Source organism: Exophiala aquamarina (genome assembly GCF_000709125.1).
Source record: "Exophiala aquamarina CBS 119918 chromosome Unknown aczIA-supercont1.7, whole genome shotgun sequence".
Classification (NCBI taxonomy): Eukaryota; Fungi; Ascomycota; class Eurotiomycetes; order Chaetothyriales; family Herpotrichiellaceae; genus Exophiala; species Exophiala aquamarina.
Genome location: NW_013550581.1, coordinates 719,519 through 738,143, shown reverse-complemented (window position 1 = coordinate 738,143; position 18,625 = coordinate 719,519). Strand labels below are relative to the sequence as shown.

Genomic DNA, 18,625 nt, shown 5'->3' with positions numbered 1-18,625 from the left:
CTGCCCGAGAGTTTCTATAACAATCAGATCGTGTCAATCGGGAGCTAATCAACGTTCGGGTATCTCATGCACCAGCGACGCGGCCCGTACCTTCAACCGTTCCAAGGTCATGCGAACTTGACTATGGCATGTTTGAGATATCTGTTGGCATGTCGGAACTTCGTGACGGATTCCATGGCTCCTGAAGTCTACGGACACATCGTCAAAGGCTACCATGATGTCTTCCCATACGCTCAATTTCATTGGGTTCGTCATCTGCTGGCATGCCTCGAGCTTGAAAACAGCGCCGGAGCACAGCCACAGGTCATGTCAAAATTGATCGACTTGCTCCTCCGATTTTCTCAACACCTCTCACAGCAGGCTTCATGCCATGACACTTCACAAGAGAATAAGCCCATCTGCCTGCAGGGCGACGCTGATGCAATCACTATACCGCTGTCGAGGCTTCCCACGGTAGTTCAACGATACCTCCTTTTCGGCAGTGGTGTCAAAAACAAGGATATGCCCTCTACGACCGATAAATATGATCGAGAAAACACGGTTTCCGACCCAACAATTCTCACTGAGGCTTTTTCCTGCTTTCAGAATGATTTCGAAAATTTACTTAGAGGGTCAAACGAGCTGCAATGTCAAGAAATCGGTATCACTCCAGCAGACTTAGATAGTTTCAGGTTTCGACACAGTAATGCGCCGTATCTGTGCAGACACAGCAGATGTGCTCGGACCACTTTCGGATTTGACACAGTTAATGAGCTGAAGCAACATGAGAGCACTCATATGCCCAAGTTCCATTGTATGGAGACGAATTGCGAAGAGCGCTTCACGACCCGGAGAGCTTTGCAAATCCATACGCGAAAGTGTCATGCTGGGATCGAGCATATTATCTTGCCCCTATTTCTTGCTTCAGATGAGCCTGCAGGACCAAAACGTTTACCAGCTATCACACAGGAAGTGGCAGGTTTGCTGATACGTCCTGGGAGCGAGCCATTCCCTTCTTTTGAGGGAATGGCATTTTCACATCCTTCTGTGCAACAGAATGTCCTTCCTTGGTGCGCTGGGAAAAGACGGGCCATTTACAGGCTGGCAGTCCAACATTTCTATTGGAGAAAGAGCCGCCCAGATCAGCTCGCTGGCAGAGACTCTACGACTTGTCAGACCACCAGTTGAATTCAGAAGAGCAGTCGAGGTTTCGCAGCAATTTGAACGCAAGTGCTTTACTCAAAGTGGGAGTAGGGAAGACTACATCCGAGAATGCAGCGAAAAGCTCGGCCGAATCCGCGACCAACGTGCTCAACAAATGGGTCAGGGCAACCCAGATGCCATGCAGGCTATGGGCATGCAAGGCATGCAAATACCTAGCCAGAACTTCCCTCAGATGCAACAGATGGGTCAAAATATGAATACCAACATGAGTCTACGACGTCAGCAGCAACAACAACAACAACAACAACAACAACAACAACAATGGCAGCAGCAGCAGCGGCAGCAGACAACTCCTCAACACATAATGAGCCTACCACAGAACGCCGAAGGGCAGGTTGCTATGATTCAAGGGAATGAAAACCAGCAAAAGCAGAATCAATTCCCGGAGCTGAGTCCTGAAGACAACAAAGCAATCAACCTTAGGGCTGCCGAACTGGCAAAGAACATCTCCAAAGAGGAGATGCGCAGCATTGTAGCAAAGATGGATCCTCAGTTACGACAGAACCTGGCCCGTAAGGCCGTCGACCCCATCATCTACCATTTCTGGAGGCTCGCCACGAAGGAATTTCGCCAACGACGCAAAGAAATGGAAGGTGGGCTGAGTGGTGCCGGGAAGGCTGGGATTGAACCACGATTGGGAGAGTATAAATTGGTAATTAATTCTAGCCGAGCCCTAAGGCGGTCCCCCTTTCCCCAACCAAAAAGGCAACCCGTGAAGTTCAGTTCGGGGCGTATATGAATATATATATGTATGTCTCTCATCTGCGAATCCCACTCCCACTCATCCCCAGGCGTATACGTTTTATCCCTTCCCGTCCATGAGGCTGCATGTTCGGCATTTTGTCAAGCGCACGGGAACTTGAACCTCTCAGAATCTCATTCCATTCCATCGTGAAAATGCTGTTCTTTTTACTGTGGGACTTTGGCACTTTTTGGCGCTGAAAAACGAATTGATATCTACAAACATGTTTTACTGTACGTAAGTTCCAGCCGGATTTTGGCCGTGCATAGTTGCTTCTGTGTGAGAAATCCCCAGGGGCATATATGGCATCAGATTTTGGCAACCGCCTCATCCGAGTTGATCAACTCAACTCAGCCGATTTAAGTACTTCTTCCCCAGAAGCAGTACACTCTTCTTCTTATGGCCTTCGGGGTCACTCTCTACACCATCCTCGTGGTGACCGTGATGGTCCTTGTCCTTGTCCTTGTGATCCTTCTCGCGTTCCTTGCTTCCGCTATCTTTGCCTTCGCTCTTTCCTAGACTAAGCGGTCTAAAGGACGCTCTCTCTTTGACCGTATCACTCGAAAAGTGGCGTCCGATGGTGTCTTTCAGTAGGCTTCGAGATCCTGTCGCCGTACTGGGCCTTCTTGAAGGGTCAAGTGGGGTGGAGGTGCCAGACGCGAACGTCGACGATGGTACAGGCGGGACGGGGATTGACCTTGGAATCGGGAGAGTGGATAGGTTGGGGCTGCTTATAGGGTAGTTGTTCATGTTGCTTGTCCAGCTGCCACTGCGCAGGAGCGGGCCGCCGAAGGATCCAAAGTTGCCATTTTTGTGTCCGTTTGTGCCGGTCGGTGATTGAAATGAGATTCCAGACTCAAAATCATCGTCCTTGCTGTCCTGAGAGAAAGAGTAGAGACTCGTGGTCTCCGAAGTAGACTTTGTTGTGAGATTGAGCTCGGAGTTGCCCAGTGTGGATGTGTGTGCGATCTCCTTTAGCCTCTCGACTTGTTTTTTATTCGGACGGTGATGAGAGAGCTTATTACCAATGATGGCTCCTGTGTGAGAGATCAGCGCTCTGATGACATCCTTCTTGAGCTTCAAGGCAAGATCGAGGTTAGACCAGGTCTTATTGCGATACTCGAGCGTCGGCATGCGGAAAACGAAGTCGTGCAAGTCTTCGAAGTTGCGGTCACTTTTGCCTTTGTAACTCAGACAGATAACAAAACTGTTCAGCTTCACATGTGCCAATGTCATGTAGTTAGAGGCCCGAGACATCATTTGTGAGAGATCATCGGCAGCTTTGTCCTTCTTATTCTTGCTCCCCAAGCCACGCTCCCGGCTTACACCGCGCTGGAGTGCACCTCTTTTCTTCTCATCACCATTAACCAGGGCGACAAGACTGGTGGAAGACGCTTCATTCTTCTTCGAGCGAAGGCTACTGGCTGAGGATTTCCGCGCCGGGCCTGCGTTAAGGGGACCAAGTGCTGCAGCTCTCGCGTTGGAAGAATTGAAGTGTTTGAAAAATCGGTGGTGCTCGGAAGAGATCCCTAAACCCTTCTTATTCGTTGCCGCTGTGCTAGTACGATTGATAGGGGCGCATTCGAGTGTGTAGGTTGGCTTCAGCCTCCTAGCCATTGCTCCAGGTGACGTGTCGCGTTTTGCCTCCATGCTAGTAGAAGCCCGACTATCACTTCCCGTCATCAAAGCTACTCGTGCTTCCTCTAGATCTGGATCTTCGCCATCTTCAATGGGTTGCATGTTCTTGACCATTAGGGGTGAAAAATTACCATTCTCAAAAGCGCTCGATCCGACACCAGGAAAGATATACTCAAATAACTTCTTACCTAGCTCGCGCTCGAGCTGTACCTTAATCGGGAACACTGTGACGTGGAATTGTTCTAGGACTGGTATCCCAGCGATGGCTTCAAGCATGTACCAGTGTACCAGGACCATTTTCTTCGCTTCGGGCATGCTTGGTCGTCGGTCAGAGGTCTCGAAGTATGGACCAATGATTTCGGGGTAGATTGCATTGGGGAGTAGATTCCAACCTCGTATATGTTCTATTTCAAGCGCATTGTGGTTTGAACCGTCGGTGTTGTCGATGCGCTCATATGCCGCATTTCCTAGCTGGAACTCGAGCAATGGGTCATCCTTGTCGCGCATGAGATGCCAGACTACCTCTGACGCACTCAAATACCACCGTAACAGTCCGCTAGATTGAGATGACTTGCGGTCGTCAGTCTTGTGCTGAGAGGTGTTGATCGCCTTCATGATGAAAAACAATTCGTCTTCGCAGTTCGCGAGGTCTTTTTCAAGATTGATCCGGTCTTGCCAACCCTGTTTATCTAAATATTTGGCATTGATTTGGAAGTGAAGCTTGAGATCCTCAAGTTGTCGGATTCTCTCTTGTAAGCTTTCTGCCATTTCAGGGGCACCCCGCAGGTCGCTGAAATCAGAAGCAAGCATAATCTTTTCCAGTCGCTCACTGCGGGTCTTTTCCAGAGGTTCACTGTAGAGGAGCAAGTCCAATACAATGATGTACATGGCGTAGTATTGTGCTGAATCGCAACGAGCGCGAACACGAGGGAAATCAACCCATAAATGGTCAATACGATTCTCTTTCCGTGCTGGATGTTTGACTTCACCAGTTTCATTGCTCTCCACCTCTTCATTATATTTCAACCGAAGAGCATTGTACTTTTCGTACCGCAGACTCGCCGATGTTTTCTGGATGACTCTTTGAAAGCCGAAAGGGTCTAGATGAAAATCGAACATTGCTTCAAGGGAAACCCACGGAGGCCATGAAGAACCGGGAGTATTTCCATATCGATTTCCTGAATAAAGGTGCAGGTATTTGGCAAGGGTCTTCGTGCTCGCCACGAAGAATTGAGCGCCATCCATATCAAGGGCAATGCGACGCTGCACCATGCCACTTACTTCATCAGCCATTCGATCTTTATCCATTATAGAAACGACCTTCAGTTGCATGCCCTTGGCTGAGACTAGGACCACAGATTTGGTGTTCTTCTCACTCTGGAGCTGAATTTGTGGCGCAACTAGTCGGACGTGATAGCCATTCATTGCTTTGAAATTTTCGGAAATGCCTTCACCAATATCGCTGACGAAGGAATGTCTCCGATCAGGAGATGGCTCGCTCTCCTGTCTCGTGGATTTATCATCCTCTTCGTCACCAGCGTGGACAAAACGTTTGGCATCATTCAGTAGCTGTTTGATTCTATCTTCAACCACTGAGTCCTCGTCTTTCTCCTCACTGGGCGAAATAACGCTGGGGGTCGGGGGCACTTGAGGGTCCTGCTTGTGCTCTCGTCGGCGGCGCCGTTCTTTTGATTTTGCTTGCTCATCAACTATGTCAAGAATAAACTTGACAGCTCGACGTGACATATAGTAAACAAATCCACGCCGCTGACTGACTTGATGGCTGTATCGGAGAATAATGTTTCGAAGGGCGTTATTCCACTTGAGCTGAGCGTTATGAATGATGAATCGATTGTTGAAATCACTGGCAAATTCATCATGGGAGGCTGAGTAGAGGCCATCCATGTCGACGTGCGGTGTAGCTGGAGATTGACCGTCAGTTTCCGTCATTGTTGTCGCGGTACTGCCGTGCTTCAAGCCAGAACCGGGCTCGTTGATTTCTCCTGGATTGACATGTCCAGCTAACCGGCGAAGTCCGTGTTGGAGGAATCTTTGTTTACTCTCCAATTCTTTCTGTTGAGCAATGAGGGTTTCGTGTTTATCTCTGATGGACTTGTCATGATCACCATCTCGAACAACTTGGAGTTCATGCTCAGCCATCAAACGATTGTGAGCCTGCAACTTTTCCTCCAAATCATGAAGCCGATCCTCGATCAAATTCATTTGTACTTTTCGTGGATCATTGTGATGGGACATGACGCAAAAATGGGTGTTTTCGTCTCCAAATGGACTAACACGCGATTCATCACCTTGTATAGCATTTCCCTGGTCTGTTTGGCGGAAGTACGTAAAACGAGGAGTAAATGCCAATGGTAAGATCCTGGTTTCAGGATTCGACTCCGAAGGAAGCACCCAATCCAATTCGACAAAATCGTCCATGTCAATCCAGGTAAAATCGTGGTCGGGAATGGTAAACTGAGACAAATCCACATTTACAGGTGTGTCTTGATATGACGAGAGCATTTCGTCTGTTGTCTTCTGAAGTTCCTCCGCGGTTGTACCACCTATACTTGCAGCCACTGCCCTTAAGTCTGCCCGTATGAAGTCAAGCTCGGCTTTGTTGATTTTCATGGCACTGGTTCTCATTTGCTCGGATTTCCCCTTGGATAATGTATCGAAGTGCTCTCTCCGTTGATGAAGATCCAGCATGAAGCTATCAATTTTGATCTTTAATCCAGTCGCAGAAACGACGTCTTCTTGATAGTCCTCCGCGTCCTTGTGCTTATAGACGTGAGCAATGAAGAGAGGCGACAGCAAAAGACCATACTTGATGGTTGCCAGATGTCTGCCGAACTTTTTACTTGTCTTCTCAGGCCCTCTCCATAATTGCCCTTGACGTATAGGAAGAGACATCACCCCCGAGAACAAAGACCACCAATTAAAGAAATGCGTAAAGAATCTGGGGCTGAGATGAACGCTATTGTAACTTTCCGACGGAGTAGAGTCGCCCTTCAACCAGTCTCTGTCGTATGGGGCAGCAACTGCTACGGAGAGATGGATATGATTGCTTCTGAACCCTCGGAAAGCATCGTAATTCCTGAGATCGATGTCGTGCAACGAATTAGGGTTCTTCAAAACAACAGCATAATGAGGCTCGAAGATGGAAGATCGGCCACCTTTCTCCAAGTCTCGTTCAAAAACAAGCCCTGCAGTCCATTGAACATTGCCAGAAACCTTCATGATAACCTTTTTGAAAATCGCAGCATTCTTTTGTGAGCTGACGGTAGACAGGCTGTCATTGTCCTGGGTCGCCTTTTGTTCAGGTGAATTACGGGCTTCGTGGCTGTAGTCCGGTATAGCCAGCACATACTCTCCACTCCTTACGGTCATAAAATTCCGGGGGTCGTCCCCAGAATGTATTGACCACTGGACATCGTTTCTCCAGCACATCACAAATCCAGCTCCGTAGCCGGTTACAACATACGGATCCCTTGAACCTTTGAGACGCAACTGCACATCGCCATCACCCTTCCAATTTACAGTCAGACGCGAATGGAAACTAAGTCGAATCTTATCCCAAAAGCCAACGCGATCAGAAGGATCGATCTCGGGTTTGGTGAACCCTTCGATAATCATCATCATGTCCTGAATCACAGGTTGATACGATGTGCCCCAAGAGATGGCGGTCGGTAGGCTTGTGTTAATATCGATCACTGGTCGGGAAAAAGTCTTGACGGGTGACACTGTTCTCCTGACGTCGATTGCGAACCCTGGGATGTCACCTCCATCATCGTCATGTTGACCTCTAGGTACTATGTCCACCTTGACGTGTCTCGTAGATTGATCGTCCCGGAACTCTTCAGCGATTACAAAGTCTGAGCGTAAGGACCAACTTGGTAATCTTGGCGGCTGGCCCGCACGAATGGCTGGAATATGGAGGAGGTTTAGAGGGTAGTCGCGAAGCAGCACACGGGCCTCGCCCATGTCAAGCGCGAGACTGACGGGGACTAAGAGAGCATATTCAGTGTCGTAAGGCATACCCTTCCCAATGTCATGTAAAAACTTAGGCAGCTCCGCCTGTGGAAAAGAAGGTTTGTCGATGACAAGGTGCAGATCGCTGATAATCAGGGTCATCAGACCAGGTCGATTCGGGATACTCAAGATTGCTTCATGCTCCTCGGAATCTTCAGGGGGATCATCAGCTCCGGCGAACATTTGGCGAATATTCCTGATGGTGTTGGTTTGCAGCTGTGTCATCCAGTCAATTCTCCTCTTCCAGCTTCGAGCATTGTGCGCTTCAAGTTTCTCCCAAGCTTCTTTGGCATGGATTTTGGCTTTATTTGTTAGGGCACAAACTCCATCACGATCGTAACGGATCTTGCCTGATTCTCTGCCACGCCGTCCTCTGGAGGTAGATCGTTTTCGAGGAGTCTGTTTATTGTCAAAGCTCCTGGATCGCCGTGAGTGGTGGTCAGAAGCTGCAACTGGGGAAGCCCGACGACTTGAATGAGTCCTGTACCGTGACGAGGATCGTGGCACCCTTTCTTCGTTCAGTCTTTTGACCTTCAGTCGGAAAGCATCTGCTCGTGCCAGTCGCTGTTTCTGTTCTATGCGGCCAATGTTGTAAATAACGCCGAGCTTCCACTCGAAAGGGTCATCTTCGAACTCTAAACAAATTGCCTTACAACGCAAGGATACACGGGGTATCTTCTTAGGGCCCACAGGATCCTTCCTCAAAATATACTCATTCGTTCTTGTTTGGAAACGATGCTTGAGTTGTGCTATTGCCTTGCCAGTGTTGATGAAGTTATCAAAGACCTTGTACATTTGAAGTCCATGCGGAACAGCCAGCCGTACAAAGTCCGACGATACATCGATCGACTTTTCTTCTACCGTTCCGTGAGAAGACTTTTTCTTGTTATGACGAAGGTCAACGCGAATGTTGCTCGCGTTTGCGATTCGTGCCCATACGCGCTTTAGATGAGGTGCTTCGGCGTGTAAGCGAACTAAATGGGATCGTAAGAACGGTGCAGACCATCTGTGACGCCCAGCAGAGACGTCAAATACTTGTAAGAGAACTGCTGGGTCCGAGGGCATCTGGCCTTTTATCTGGACATAACTCGCCTTGAAATCAATGGCCGTGATTTCAGAGCCTGGAGGCGCGATTGGATGACTAGTTTCGGTTTGGCTGTCATCCGGACCAGGCTGTGAAAGCTTCTGCAAGCTCGTAGTACCAGATGCTGGGCCCAGAAAGGCATCTTTTAAGAATGAAGCTCCTACACCAAATGAATAAAATCTGTACAATGAAAATTCCAGATAGATGGATCGAACGACGGAGTGTATATGGAACAACGGGCCTTGGTGATCCCGTGATGTACTGAGCGCCACTTCACATCTGGGAATAGATAGGAACGGCCGAGGCTCCCAAGTGTCGAGCGACTCAATTATGTAGCCCTCAAAGCCCTTTACATGCACAGCAAGCCGCCGTCCGTCCGTGGGATCGCTATCGTGCCGGCGCGGAGGTGATATCGGGTGTGATGTATGTTTTCCAGTTGCAAATGTCTCGTCAAAACGGGCAGAAGTACTGGTTTTCCTTCTTGTCAGTCCAGGCTTCTTTGGAGCTTCTGTTCGCGAGGACTGATAGTGAGCTGTCCACGATTCCAGCTCCAAGGCAACTCCTCGAGTCTGCGTAGAGATAGTAGAGTCTATAGCTGCAGTTTCAATACTACAACCCGAACCCTCAAAGTTGACCTCTAGAAGCCATGAAGGCAGTTTCCTCAAGAAGGCAGTGGGTGCGATCTTGGTCGGCGTGGCCGCATTATCCTTCACGCCATGACGTTTAAAGTGCCTGACTATATTATAGATGCCTTGGCTGACTTCTTGCCGCACCATGAGGACGGAGAAAGTGCGGAGGTTTCCAGACATGATGACTGAGACATCTGTTGAAGCAACGACCTGGGTCTTGACTTCCAATGCCTCTGCAAGGACCAGATTATGTTTTATGCCTGTCGATGCTTGGTAATAGAGCTGGTGCGACATTATGCGAAAGTTTGAGTCCAGAGAATACGAAAGCTCTCCCACCGCCGAATGAGAAGATTCCACATCTAGTGAAACAGACGAAATTGAAGAGATGATCATATCATATTCGCCGGGAGCCGCATGTGTACGATCGGCAACTGGTAGTATGAATCTGACCACGGGCTCATGAATTGAAAGTTTGATATTTGCTTTAGGCAGTAACCTAGATATTAGGCGATGACGATTTGACGAAGAAGTTTGTGGTGGATCTCTGTGTTGTGCAATCGCGAGAAGCCGGATTAGATGTTGCGGGACCAAGTCGACAGACGGTGAGGTGACAACGAGATTTGCATACAGTATGTTGGTGTTCCGCTCAGCGACATCACGATGTTGAGTGAAGCTCATAGTCTTCGCTGGCAACGTAGTCCGTATGGTGGTAGTTGCCATTGGGATATACATAATCTTGTTCGTCTGGGAGTCGTCCTCGTCCAGACTAACGGATATTGATAAGGCAGCCACCAAAGCTTGATGAGCAATGTCGTCTCTTGAGAAATATGTCCGATGAGCTGGGGACTTTTGGTCGAGTCTATGCAAATCGATTCCAATTTCATGGATGACTACATTAGCGGTCAGCGGTAGATTTGCCTGGCGTAAGGACTCAATCTCCTTGGAAATGCGGACGAAACTCATTGCAAGCTGGATCTCCTGGACACTTTGAAGGATGGAACTGAAGAACTCTTTTGAATCTGCCACAGTCTGAACGATTGAAGCCTCCCGACTGCCTGGGTTGTCGAGTTCCTCGGCCACATCTTCAAAGGAGATTTCTTCGATCGGGCTCAAGATTTGAGAAGTCTGGTGATTTTTCATCTCGCGCTTACCTCGACGGGAAAATTGGGTGATCTCGTCAACAGGCACGTAGAGCCGGCCAGCCTTGATGGCAATTGAAGTATCGCGAAGTCCTTCTCGCTCCTTGTACAAGAGACCGTGGATATTTATGGTCATGCCATCCAGAACCTCGATTGGATCACGGCCACCCACGCCCATGATTATGCTCTTGACTGTGAAGACCCATTCCGCAGGCTTTTGCCCGCCTAAGGGGTCTTTCTTATGGCGAAACAGACGACCTCTGTCGAGAAGTTTTCGCCTGGTATAGACTGCCGCTGTGAAACTCGAAATCTGTACATAACCAACTCCTACAACCTCGGCAGTTGTGTTGGTGGCAACGACATCAAACAGGCGAAGAAGGTGAATTTGGCGGTGGATGCGCTTGATGCGCTCTTTGACATTGGTCAATTTCTTCCACAATTGGCTTCTCTTGCCCATGCGACTCTTGATTCCGCTGCGAGCAGGATTAACCGCCTCCTGCTTGTCATTTTCGCCTGTTCGATCGGCAGGAGGTGCCGGTGGATTCTCAAAGGTCGCAGGATCAAGAGTAATCTTTAGCTCCTCGAAGACTAGGCTGATCCATGACGGCTGCGCAAAGGTCGGCCTGTGCAAGCTCAGGCCTATACCACGCAAGTCTATCCTTAAGCCTTCTCTTGGAGTGTAGGAGATATGTCTGAAGCTGAAATAACCAATTCTTTGGATTGAAACACCGGTCACGATTCGGAAGATGGCAAGCAGGACAAAGGTGGAAAGATAGACCAGGACGACGACTGCCGCAAAGGAGGTGCCGTTGACCAAAGGCATCCTGTATCTCTACCTCCTCAGCACGATGCGACTCGGTTTAGATTGTGAAAGAATAGGTAGCTTGCAACGGGATCAGGCCATTTGCACCGGCAGTCTTCTCGAATGCCAGTAAATTGGCTTGGGACCTCGTTCATATGTGGTCATTGTCGAACATTCCAATTCTGAGACCGTGACACGATCGCAATAGCATTGAAGCCCAATCCCTCTCTCAGGCTTGACATAAACCGAGAATGTGGTCGCGATGGCGGGGGAGTGCGCAGGCACAATTCAAAACGTTCGGGGTATGTGGCGCATTAGTTCCAAGACGGGGCAGAGCGTGAGGAAGTAATCGAGGGCTATGGGCTAAGCGGAGTGCTGAGTATAGGTGAGATCGTATATCCACGGAAACGGGGAAGATGAGGATGGAAATGTCACAAAAGCGAAAGCGGGCAAACACGAGCTCAATAGCAAGTTGAAGGGATGGCCACATAACAACCTGGGAACTTTTGGGAACGTGCGGAGATGAGGTCAAGGACGGCGCCCGCAGCAAAAGCAGCAGCTGCGCCAGCTGCGGCAGCGTCGTCTGTGATGGTGGCATTGGTGCGTATTGCCTAGTGCTCCATGATACCCGCAGCGGACCCCATGCCAACCTGGAACTTAATGCCTACATACGCCCAATGCCCATGCGATAAGTAAGTCAGGTCCTCAGGCCCATGCCCATGCCATGCCTAGAGATCCCTCGGATAGGTAGCCGCCCACGCCCAAACCCACACCCACACCCACACCCACGCCCACGCTATACCTGGTTCAGACTTCGGAGGGAGATTGCTGAGTGTGGCTATCGATAGGTGACTCAGCCGCATCCATGAACAAGCTTAATGCTTATTGTGCAGGCGCCACTAGCATTCGGTACTCGTCCAAGGTTCGAGGTAATCAATTGAAGTTGTGCTCAATCGAATTCACTTGTAGCAAGCAAAAGCAGGACTCTTCAACCTATTGATCAGGAAATGGCCGACACGCTGGATCTGAGGCCCTTCCGTACATCATCCGTCAGTCTGGTCTCATTACTAATCCTACTCCTCCTTGCCTTAGTGCCTGTGGGTGCCTGGGCCTGGGTGTCTGTAGCTGATCCTTCACCCTCGCTAAACACGTCTGCAAATCGACTGAGGCACGGAGTCTTTCCACTTCCGGCACTTTTATACGCGTTCCGTATTGGGGTTTATTGCTTATAATTATACACCTTGCCCCCTTGGATTATTAGTTTATACAGTCGACGGGTCTGCTTATACGGCTGTATTTGTGGAAGAAGCAAGCCGCTCTTTTTGCTGCGCACTTAGCCGTTGTAATTCGGCAATCTGATCGTCCACTAGAGAGATCTCTACCTCCACTTTCAGAAGTTTTTGTTGAAGGATCTTTTCATACTCGTCATCCGTCAAAGCTTTCATCGGACTCCAAGCAGCAAGGCGTTTAGTGAAGGAGCCAGGCTGAAAGCCATTCACACTGTCACCAAACGCGTTAATACCTAATTGTGCACCCATACCGAGCACACCAAAACCAATGGCTCCGGAGAGAATTGCTCCACGAGGCACTGTTGCGTATCAAAATATGTTTATAAGCTTCACCAAAAGAACGTCACCTACAAAATTGGGCCGCAACTGCTCCGCTGAATGATCCTGCAATGCCACTTGCCAGGACGCGATGTAATGGCCTTTCAGGAGATGCTGATGATCTCAGAGCCAAAGTGCGAATACCTACAAGAAGTCAGCTCCCCCCACCCAGATAGATAGACAATATCCTCGGACCGAAAAATGTGGTTCCTGCTGCAAACCATTGCACCGTAGATAGTGCTGTATAGACCCTAGGATTGGGTGATTGTATAAGAGTCGACACCACCGATCCATACACTAAACCACAGCTACCTAGGATGCAAGATCAGTAAGAGGGCTCTCAACATTGTGCTGGTCACGAACCAGTGACTACACCGACTCCCAGCGCCGGGAAAAGCACAGAGAAAGCATCCTTGGGCCGGGTCCCAGGTCTGCCTGCGAACGATTTGCCAGTGGACATGAATTTCAGGGTCACAAAGTCTTTAGAATAGCATCTTGGAAGCGTCCGTTGGTCGATGGGCGATAGGGATGCCTCGAGAGTCGAGACTGCACTCGGGAGATAAAGATTACTAGAATGTCACGTGTTAGGAGTCACGACTCCTGAACCAATGGCTTCGTGTTCAAGTTTCGCGTCTTAATTCCGTGTGTTCCCGTGACCCATAAACCGGCAGGTAAATCTTCATATGCGCCAAGAAGGCACCCCACGTGACTGTGGAAAATAATGGGTGCCGCCCTCTTTACTCAAAGTCCAAGTCAACCTCGCCGACACTTCGTTCCTCCTGCGCGAGACTGCACGCCGCCCACATCTCAGCGAGGCGGATTCATTGTTTGTACGCCCTTCTTCCAGCCTGAGTACGTCTTTCACCGTACTGTGGCATCTCCATATCTGCTCAAGAACCTTATACAACCCGTCGCACTTTTTCGCCCAAGAATTTGCAAACATGGGTATGTGCTTGCGGCAAGGCGCCCGCCCACCTGGCTGGTCCCAACATATGCTATGGATTCTGTCCTGACAAACGATAGCTCCCAAAAAGAACCAGCCGCAGAAGATGTCCCTTGGGACTTTCCTGCAGGACGAAAGTGGGTGCTGACAAGATGGATTTGCGCACATGGCAACCTCGCTGACGCTTTGACAGACTACGGCTCGTGGGCTGACGAAATGGAGGATATGCCACTGCCTTGTATGGCCCTTTACAAGCCGAGGCTCTAAAGTACAATTACTGACAATTCGGGTGCAACTACAGCCTCAGATAGTAGACCCAGTTACGGAGGAGACCGACGCAATTTCAGCTCCAACGCACCATCCGGTGACAGATTCTCTGGTGAGTGCATCAAATCTGGATTCTATAGGTGACCTGTTGGCTGACTATCTCCACAGACAGGAGAGATGGATACCCACCTCGAGAGCAACTCCCTCTGCCCACTCAACCTCCTTACACCGCGCACCTCGCCAACCTCTCTTTCGATGCCACTCAAGGCGACGTCAACGATTTCTTCAGTGAGTGCCAGGTGACAAATGTTCGCATTGTAGAAGACAAGCTCGACCGCAAGCCCAAGGGGTTCGGCTACGTTGAATTTGCGACATTGGATGGCCTGAAGAATGCCCTTGCCCTCAGCGGCAACAACCTTGCCGGAAGACAAGTTCGAGTCAGCGTCGCAGAGCCACGTAAGTTGATCCAGATTCCTATAGACTCGTTCAAACCTTCTAATTGCCTCTCAGCGAAGGAAAGGCAAGACGCTCGTGATTTTAGTGACTGGTCTCGCAAAGGCCCACTTCCAGATTTACCGCAAAATCAGCGAAGGACCTCTGAGCGACCTAACTTTGCTGGAAAGAGTTTCGACAACATGTCGGATGCTGGCAGTGAACGGGCAACCCGCCGTGGATTTGAACAAGGAGATGGCAAGAACCGGGATTTCTCAAATTGGGAGAGAAAAGGCCCTCTGTCCCCTGTCACCCCTGCCCCCACATCTCTTCGAGAGGGTGGAAGGCAGCACAGCAAAGATGCGCAAGGCAGTTTCCGCAGGAACTCCCCTGCTTGGGGAGAAGGTCGCTCTCAGGATGGGTCTCGTCCTCCCAGGAAAGAATACACTGAAAAGCCAGCCCCGGAACGACAGCCCACAGCATCAGAAATGGATAACCAGTGGCGTGCCAGGATGCGACCAGATGCACCAGCCAAGGCCCCAACTCCTGAAGCCAGCGAACCATCTTCCCCAGCTCCACCAGCTGCTCCTGCTCCAGCTGGGAGACCGAAGTTGAATCTACAGAAACGCACTGTCTCTGAGGCCGATCCCCTATCCCCAGCTGCCACCGACTCAAAAGCTAGTCCCTTTGGAGCTGCTCGCCCGGTAGACACTGCCGCCAAAGAGAAAGAAGTCGAGGAGAAACGACAGCTTGCAATCCGACAGAAGAAGGAGGCGGAGGAGAAGAATCGAGCCGAAAAGGCGGAGGAGAAGCGACTTGCAAAGGAAAAGGCCGACTCCGAAAAGGTCAAGGAGCCAGCAAGCAAGGAGGCCAAGGACTCAGCTTCTCCCAAGGATAACGAAGAAGAAAGCACGCAAACCACGCCCAAGTTTGACATTTTACGACGGGCTGAGGATAACGACATGGTCCCTAATGACGCGAATGAAGACGAAGGCGAGGTTACTCTTCCTGTGGACGACAAAGCCGTCAAACCCAAAGAGGTGGTACGAAACCCGGGCACCAGTCGCGCAAATGGTTCCTGGAGAGGCGGCCCGCAATCGCATGCGGCCCCTGCGGCCCCTGCTGACAACAGCACCGCCGCCGCCGCCCTCGAGGAAGACGGTTGGAGCACGGTGTCGAAACCCACCAAGCAACGCAACAACCGCCGAAACGTTCCATCAAGGGCTCTCGCTTCGTGATTGGACGAAAACATCGTCCTTTGACATTGCTTGCGGCTCGTCTTCCTTCCCCTCCCAAGGTCTCCTGTACATTTAGAAAGTCATCTTACTTGTCTGACCCACCACAATGGGAGATAACGGCTGGTAAGAATTGGCTGTGGTCCGTCTCGTCGAAATTTTTGGACTATTTCTCTCCTCAGGTCCTATGACAAATGTGGGCTCGGGGCGGGCAGGGCAGTTTGCTTGCTTTCTTGCCTGCTTTCCTTCCTTCCTTCTTCGAGCATGATGGAGTTCGCGGGAAAAGTATGGAGTTTTCCGATGTGAATGGTTGTGGAAGGCATGATGGAACCCCGGAAAAGAAAACGAGAGCCAGCTTCGACTACGGTCTTTCTTCACACGGAAACGACCCAGATCCCTTTCACCCTCGAACACTCATATGTGACTGGCCTTATTACCAAGGTCTCGACCCAGTTTTTAGAGCAAGCCATAGAGACGAAAATGCCTTTGAAAAAAGTTTAAATCACGTATAGTACTCCGTATTGTTCACCCGCAAAAATTGCAGATCCAGCCACTCACTCCCCCGGGTGTTCATCAATTGAGGAATGCCAGATCAACAGCGACTTGGTTTGTCTCCTAACATGTACGTACGGTTTAGAAAGATCTGATTTGTTGAGTATTCTTCCTTCTTCCACTCTACCACACTTACAGTAGATCAAAACCCATGACTTAAATCTGTCGAAGTGGCGTCAACATGGGCCTTTTCAACGGTTGATCGATATGTTAGTATACAGCCTGCTGGTTGAGTGATACGCCTGAATTTACTTACAAGGATGCTGGTGGAGAAAGCCTGCGACGACTACACACCCAAGTCCCGGGACATCTCGAAAGATCACAGAACACTAGAGGCACAGCTGCCGATACGTGTGAAAACAATCTATGAGGAATGGTTTCAGCGTTGAGCAAATATCATCTATTGTATCATCACCGAAGATTCTTATGTGAGGTCTACGGCATAGAAGATCACACAACAGGATCTTGTCTACCAGCTTGCTAATTCGTTGTTATTCCCAGACTAGCACAAACTAGGGAGAATGTGTCCCCCCAGAGAACGTCACAAAGTTTGCGGTAGAGAGGAGAGGGGCGTAGGTGACAGTTGCCCTAATTAGGGGACCTACACCTGTTGTTATTGGCTGGTTTGAGACTGGATCAAAAGGAAGGTCAACGTGCCCAGTTCCGTCCCCTAGCCTGCGATTCCTTATGGATCGGGTTGGTCACTTCTCTCGTCATATTTTGATACCCGGGTGTCCGCAGTTTGCAAAGCCAGTGAGGAAAAGACGTGGTCACTATGGTGCTCCCCAACTGGACAATACCGCTCATAGGTGATCAACTTTGGTCTGCCAGTTTGCTCATTTTTTCAGGCCATCAGATTCTCGATTGTAGAACCTGAAGGGGGATCATAGCTATCCGCTGTGGCATTCAGTTGCCCTGGGAATGGATGTTGGTGGTATCATGGAGTGACGAATGAACATATCCGGAAGTCGATTGATCTCAACCACCATTTCTTGTGATGCCTGCAGTTGCCTGAGCTGCCTGAGCCTCTGCAGCTTTGAGTCGAGCCTCTTGAACAACACCCCAGAACAGTTGTTTCTTCACCTCACTAGCCAGTAATCCTGCAACCTCTTCGGTCGCGATTTTACTGCCGCCTCTCACTACCTGTTCCAAGGATCCGTCACGTATCACTTTAAAGTTTTTGTCCCCAGGCCCGGCAAGTTCTTGGCCACGACGACCTAAAGCAGTACTGTTCCTCTGCTTTTTTCCAGCCTCACGAATCTTGATTGCGTGATCGGCGATTTGCTTTTGAGCGTAGTCGCGGTTGGTAAATAGAGGGGATTGAGACAGTGTGGAAGTCCAGTATTTGTTCCATAGTAGACCCAGCAGATGAGAATCCAGAGTTGACTTGTAGTGCTGAACTTCGAGGGAATAATATGAATTTGCGTGTGTTCCAAAGTCTTCGATCTTGGCAGCCGGGATGGCTTGAAACTCATCACTATCGTCAGTAAACTGCTTTGTCATTGGGCGCTGATTTTCGGGGTAGGTTCTGAAGGCGCCGATCTCTACTTTACCAGCACTCACAGTGCGGTCAGGATCAATGACTACAGCGACAAAGGGATCGTTGACCATTTGATGGGTCATCTGGGTGTTGACATCAATTCCAGAGAGCCAGCATCCGTAGCCTGGATGTGAATGGTACCAACCAACTGCGTTTTCCAACTGCCCGCCTCCTTCACGAGAGGCAATTCCGAAATTGACCATGTACTCATCGGCATCAGCGTGTGCGTTGACTCTTGTTTCTGTTCCCTCGACAGGTAATCGAAAAGCGTCTGTGATGATAAGGGACTTGCCCGAAATATAGCCAATCATCAAACCCATGATCTCAATGTTGCCGCCAGATCGGGCATGGGTAGTCATCTTCAGGAGAGCTAGAGCTGATATTCGAACGTGTGTAAAGTAGTTTGGATCTTTCTTCCAGGGCGCAGAATCCTGAAGGACCTTGTAGCTGTCTGGGTCAGGCAAGCTGTACAATGCATTCTGAGATGGGTCGACGGTGATGATGTTGTTCTGAGCCTCCCACTCTCGGAAGGAGGAAAGAGTTGACATAATGGGAGATCTGGATGGCAAGGAAGGGGAAAAACCAGCGAAAGCAGTGAAGTCACGATCATCCAAAGTCTCTGAGGATGGTACAAATTGCAAGTAGTCATCCAGGAGCCTTGCCTTCCACCTTTAGCAATGGAGAGAGATGCGGAGTAGAAACGCAGTTGATTCTGCCGAGGGTCAGAAGGCGGTGAACAAAGTGGGCTACTAGTGTCCAGAGTAGTCATCGTTGCTATCG

At 49.8% G+C, this 18,625-nt stretch overlaps 5 protein-coding genes across 5 annotated transcripts; 2 read left to right on the top strand and 3 right to left on the bottom strand.

The window, feature by feature from the left end:
- Positions 1 to 174: 174 nt before the first annotated feature.
- A1O9_08289 (uncharacterized protein) lies at positions 175 to 1,942 on the top strand (the record flags this gene model as incomplete). The annotated part of the gene is made up of 2 exons (XM_013402675.1): positions 175 to 1,038; positions 1,088 to 1,942. 2 exons carry the CDS (start codon positions 175 to 177, stop codon positions 1,940 to 1,942), a joined length of 1,719 nt encoding a protein of 572 aa, XP_013258129.1.
- Positions 1,943 to 2,290: 348 nt separating this feature from the next.
- On the bottom strand, positions 2,291 to 11,290 carry A1O9_08288 (uncharacterized protein; the record flags this gene model as incomplete). The annotated part of the gene is made up of 1 exon (XM_013402674.1): positions 2,291 to 11,290. The coding sequence occupies one exon, from the start codon at positions 11,288 to 11,290 to the stop codon at positions 2,291 to 2,293; it is 9,000 nt and encodes a 2,999-aa protein (XP_013258128.1).
- A 1,262-nt stretch (positions 11,291 to 12,552) lies between these two features.
- A1O9_08287 (uncharacterized protein) lies at positions 12,553 to 12,807 on the bottom strand (the record flags this gene model as incomplete). The annotated part of the gene is made up of 1 exon (XM_013402673.1): positions 12,553 to 12,807. One exon carries the CDS (start codon positions 12,805 to 12,807, stop codon positions 12,553 to 12,555), a length of 255 nt encoding a protein of 84 aa, XP_013258127.1.
- A 1,066-nt stretch (positions 12,808 to 13,873) lies between these two features.
- A1O9_08286 (uncharacterized protein) lies at positions 13,874 to 15,756 on the top strand (the record flags this gene model as incomplete). The annotated part of the gene is made up of 4 exons (XM_013402672.1): positions 13,874 to 14,057; positions 14,121 to 14,198; positions 14,255 to 14,542; positions 14,597 to 15,756. The coding sequence occupies 4 exons, from the start codon at positions 13,874 to 13,876 to the stop codon at positions 15,754 to 15,756; spliced, it is 1,710 nt and encodes a 569-aa protein (XP_013258126.1).
- Positions 15,757 to 17,283: 1,527 nt separating this feature from the next.
- A1O9_08285 (COP9 signalosome complex subunit 5) lies at positions 17,284 to 18,393 on the bottom strand (the record flags this gene model as incomplete). The annotated part of the gene is made up of 1 exon (XM_013402671.1): positions 17,284 to 18,393. One exon carries the CDS (start codon positions 18,391 to 18,393, stop codon positions 17,284 to 17,286), a length of 1,110 nt encoding a protein of 369 aa, XP_013258125.1.
- Between the last annotated feature and the right edge of the window lie 232 nt (positions 18,394 to 18,625).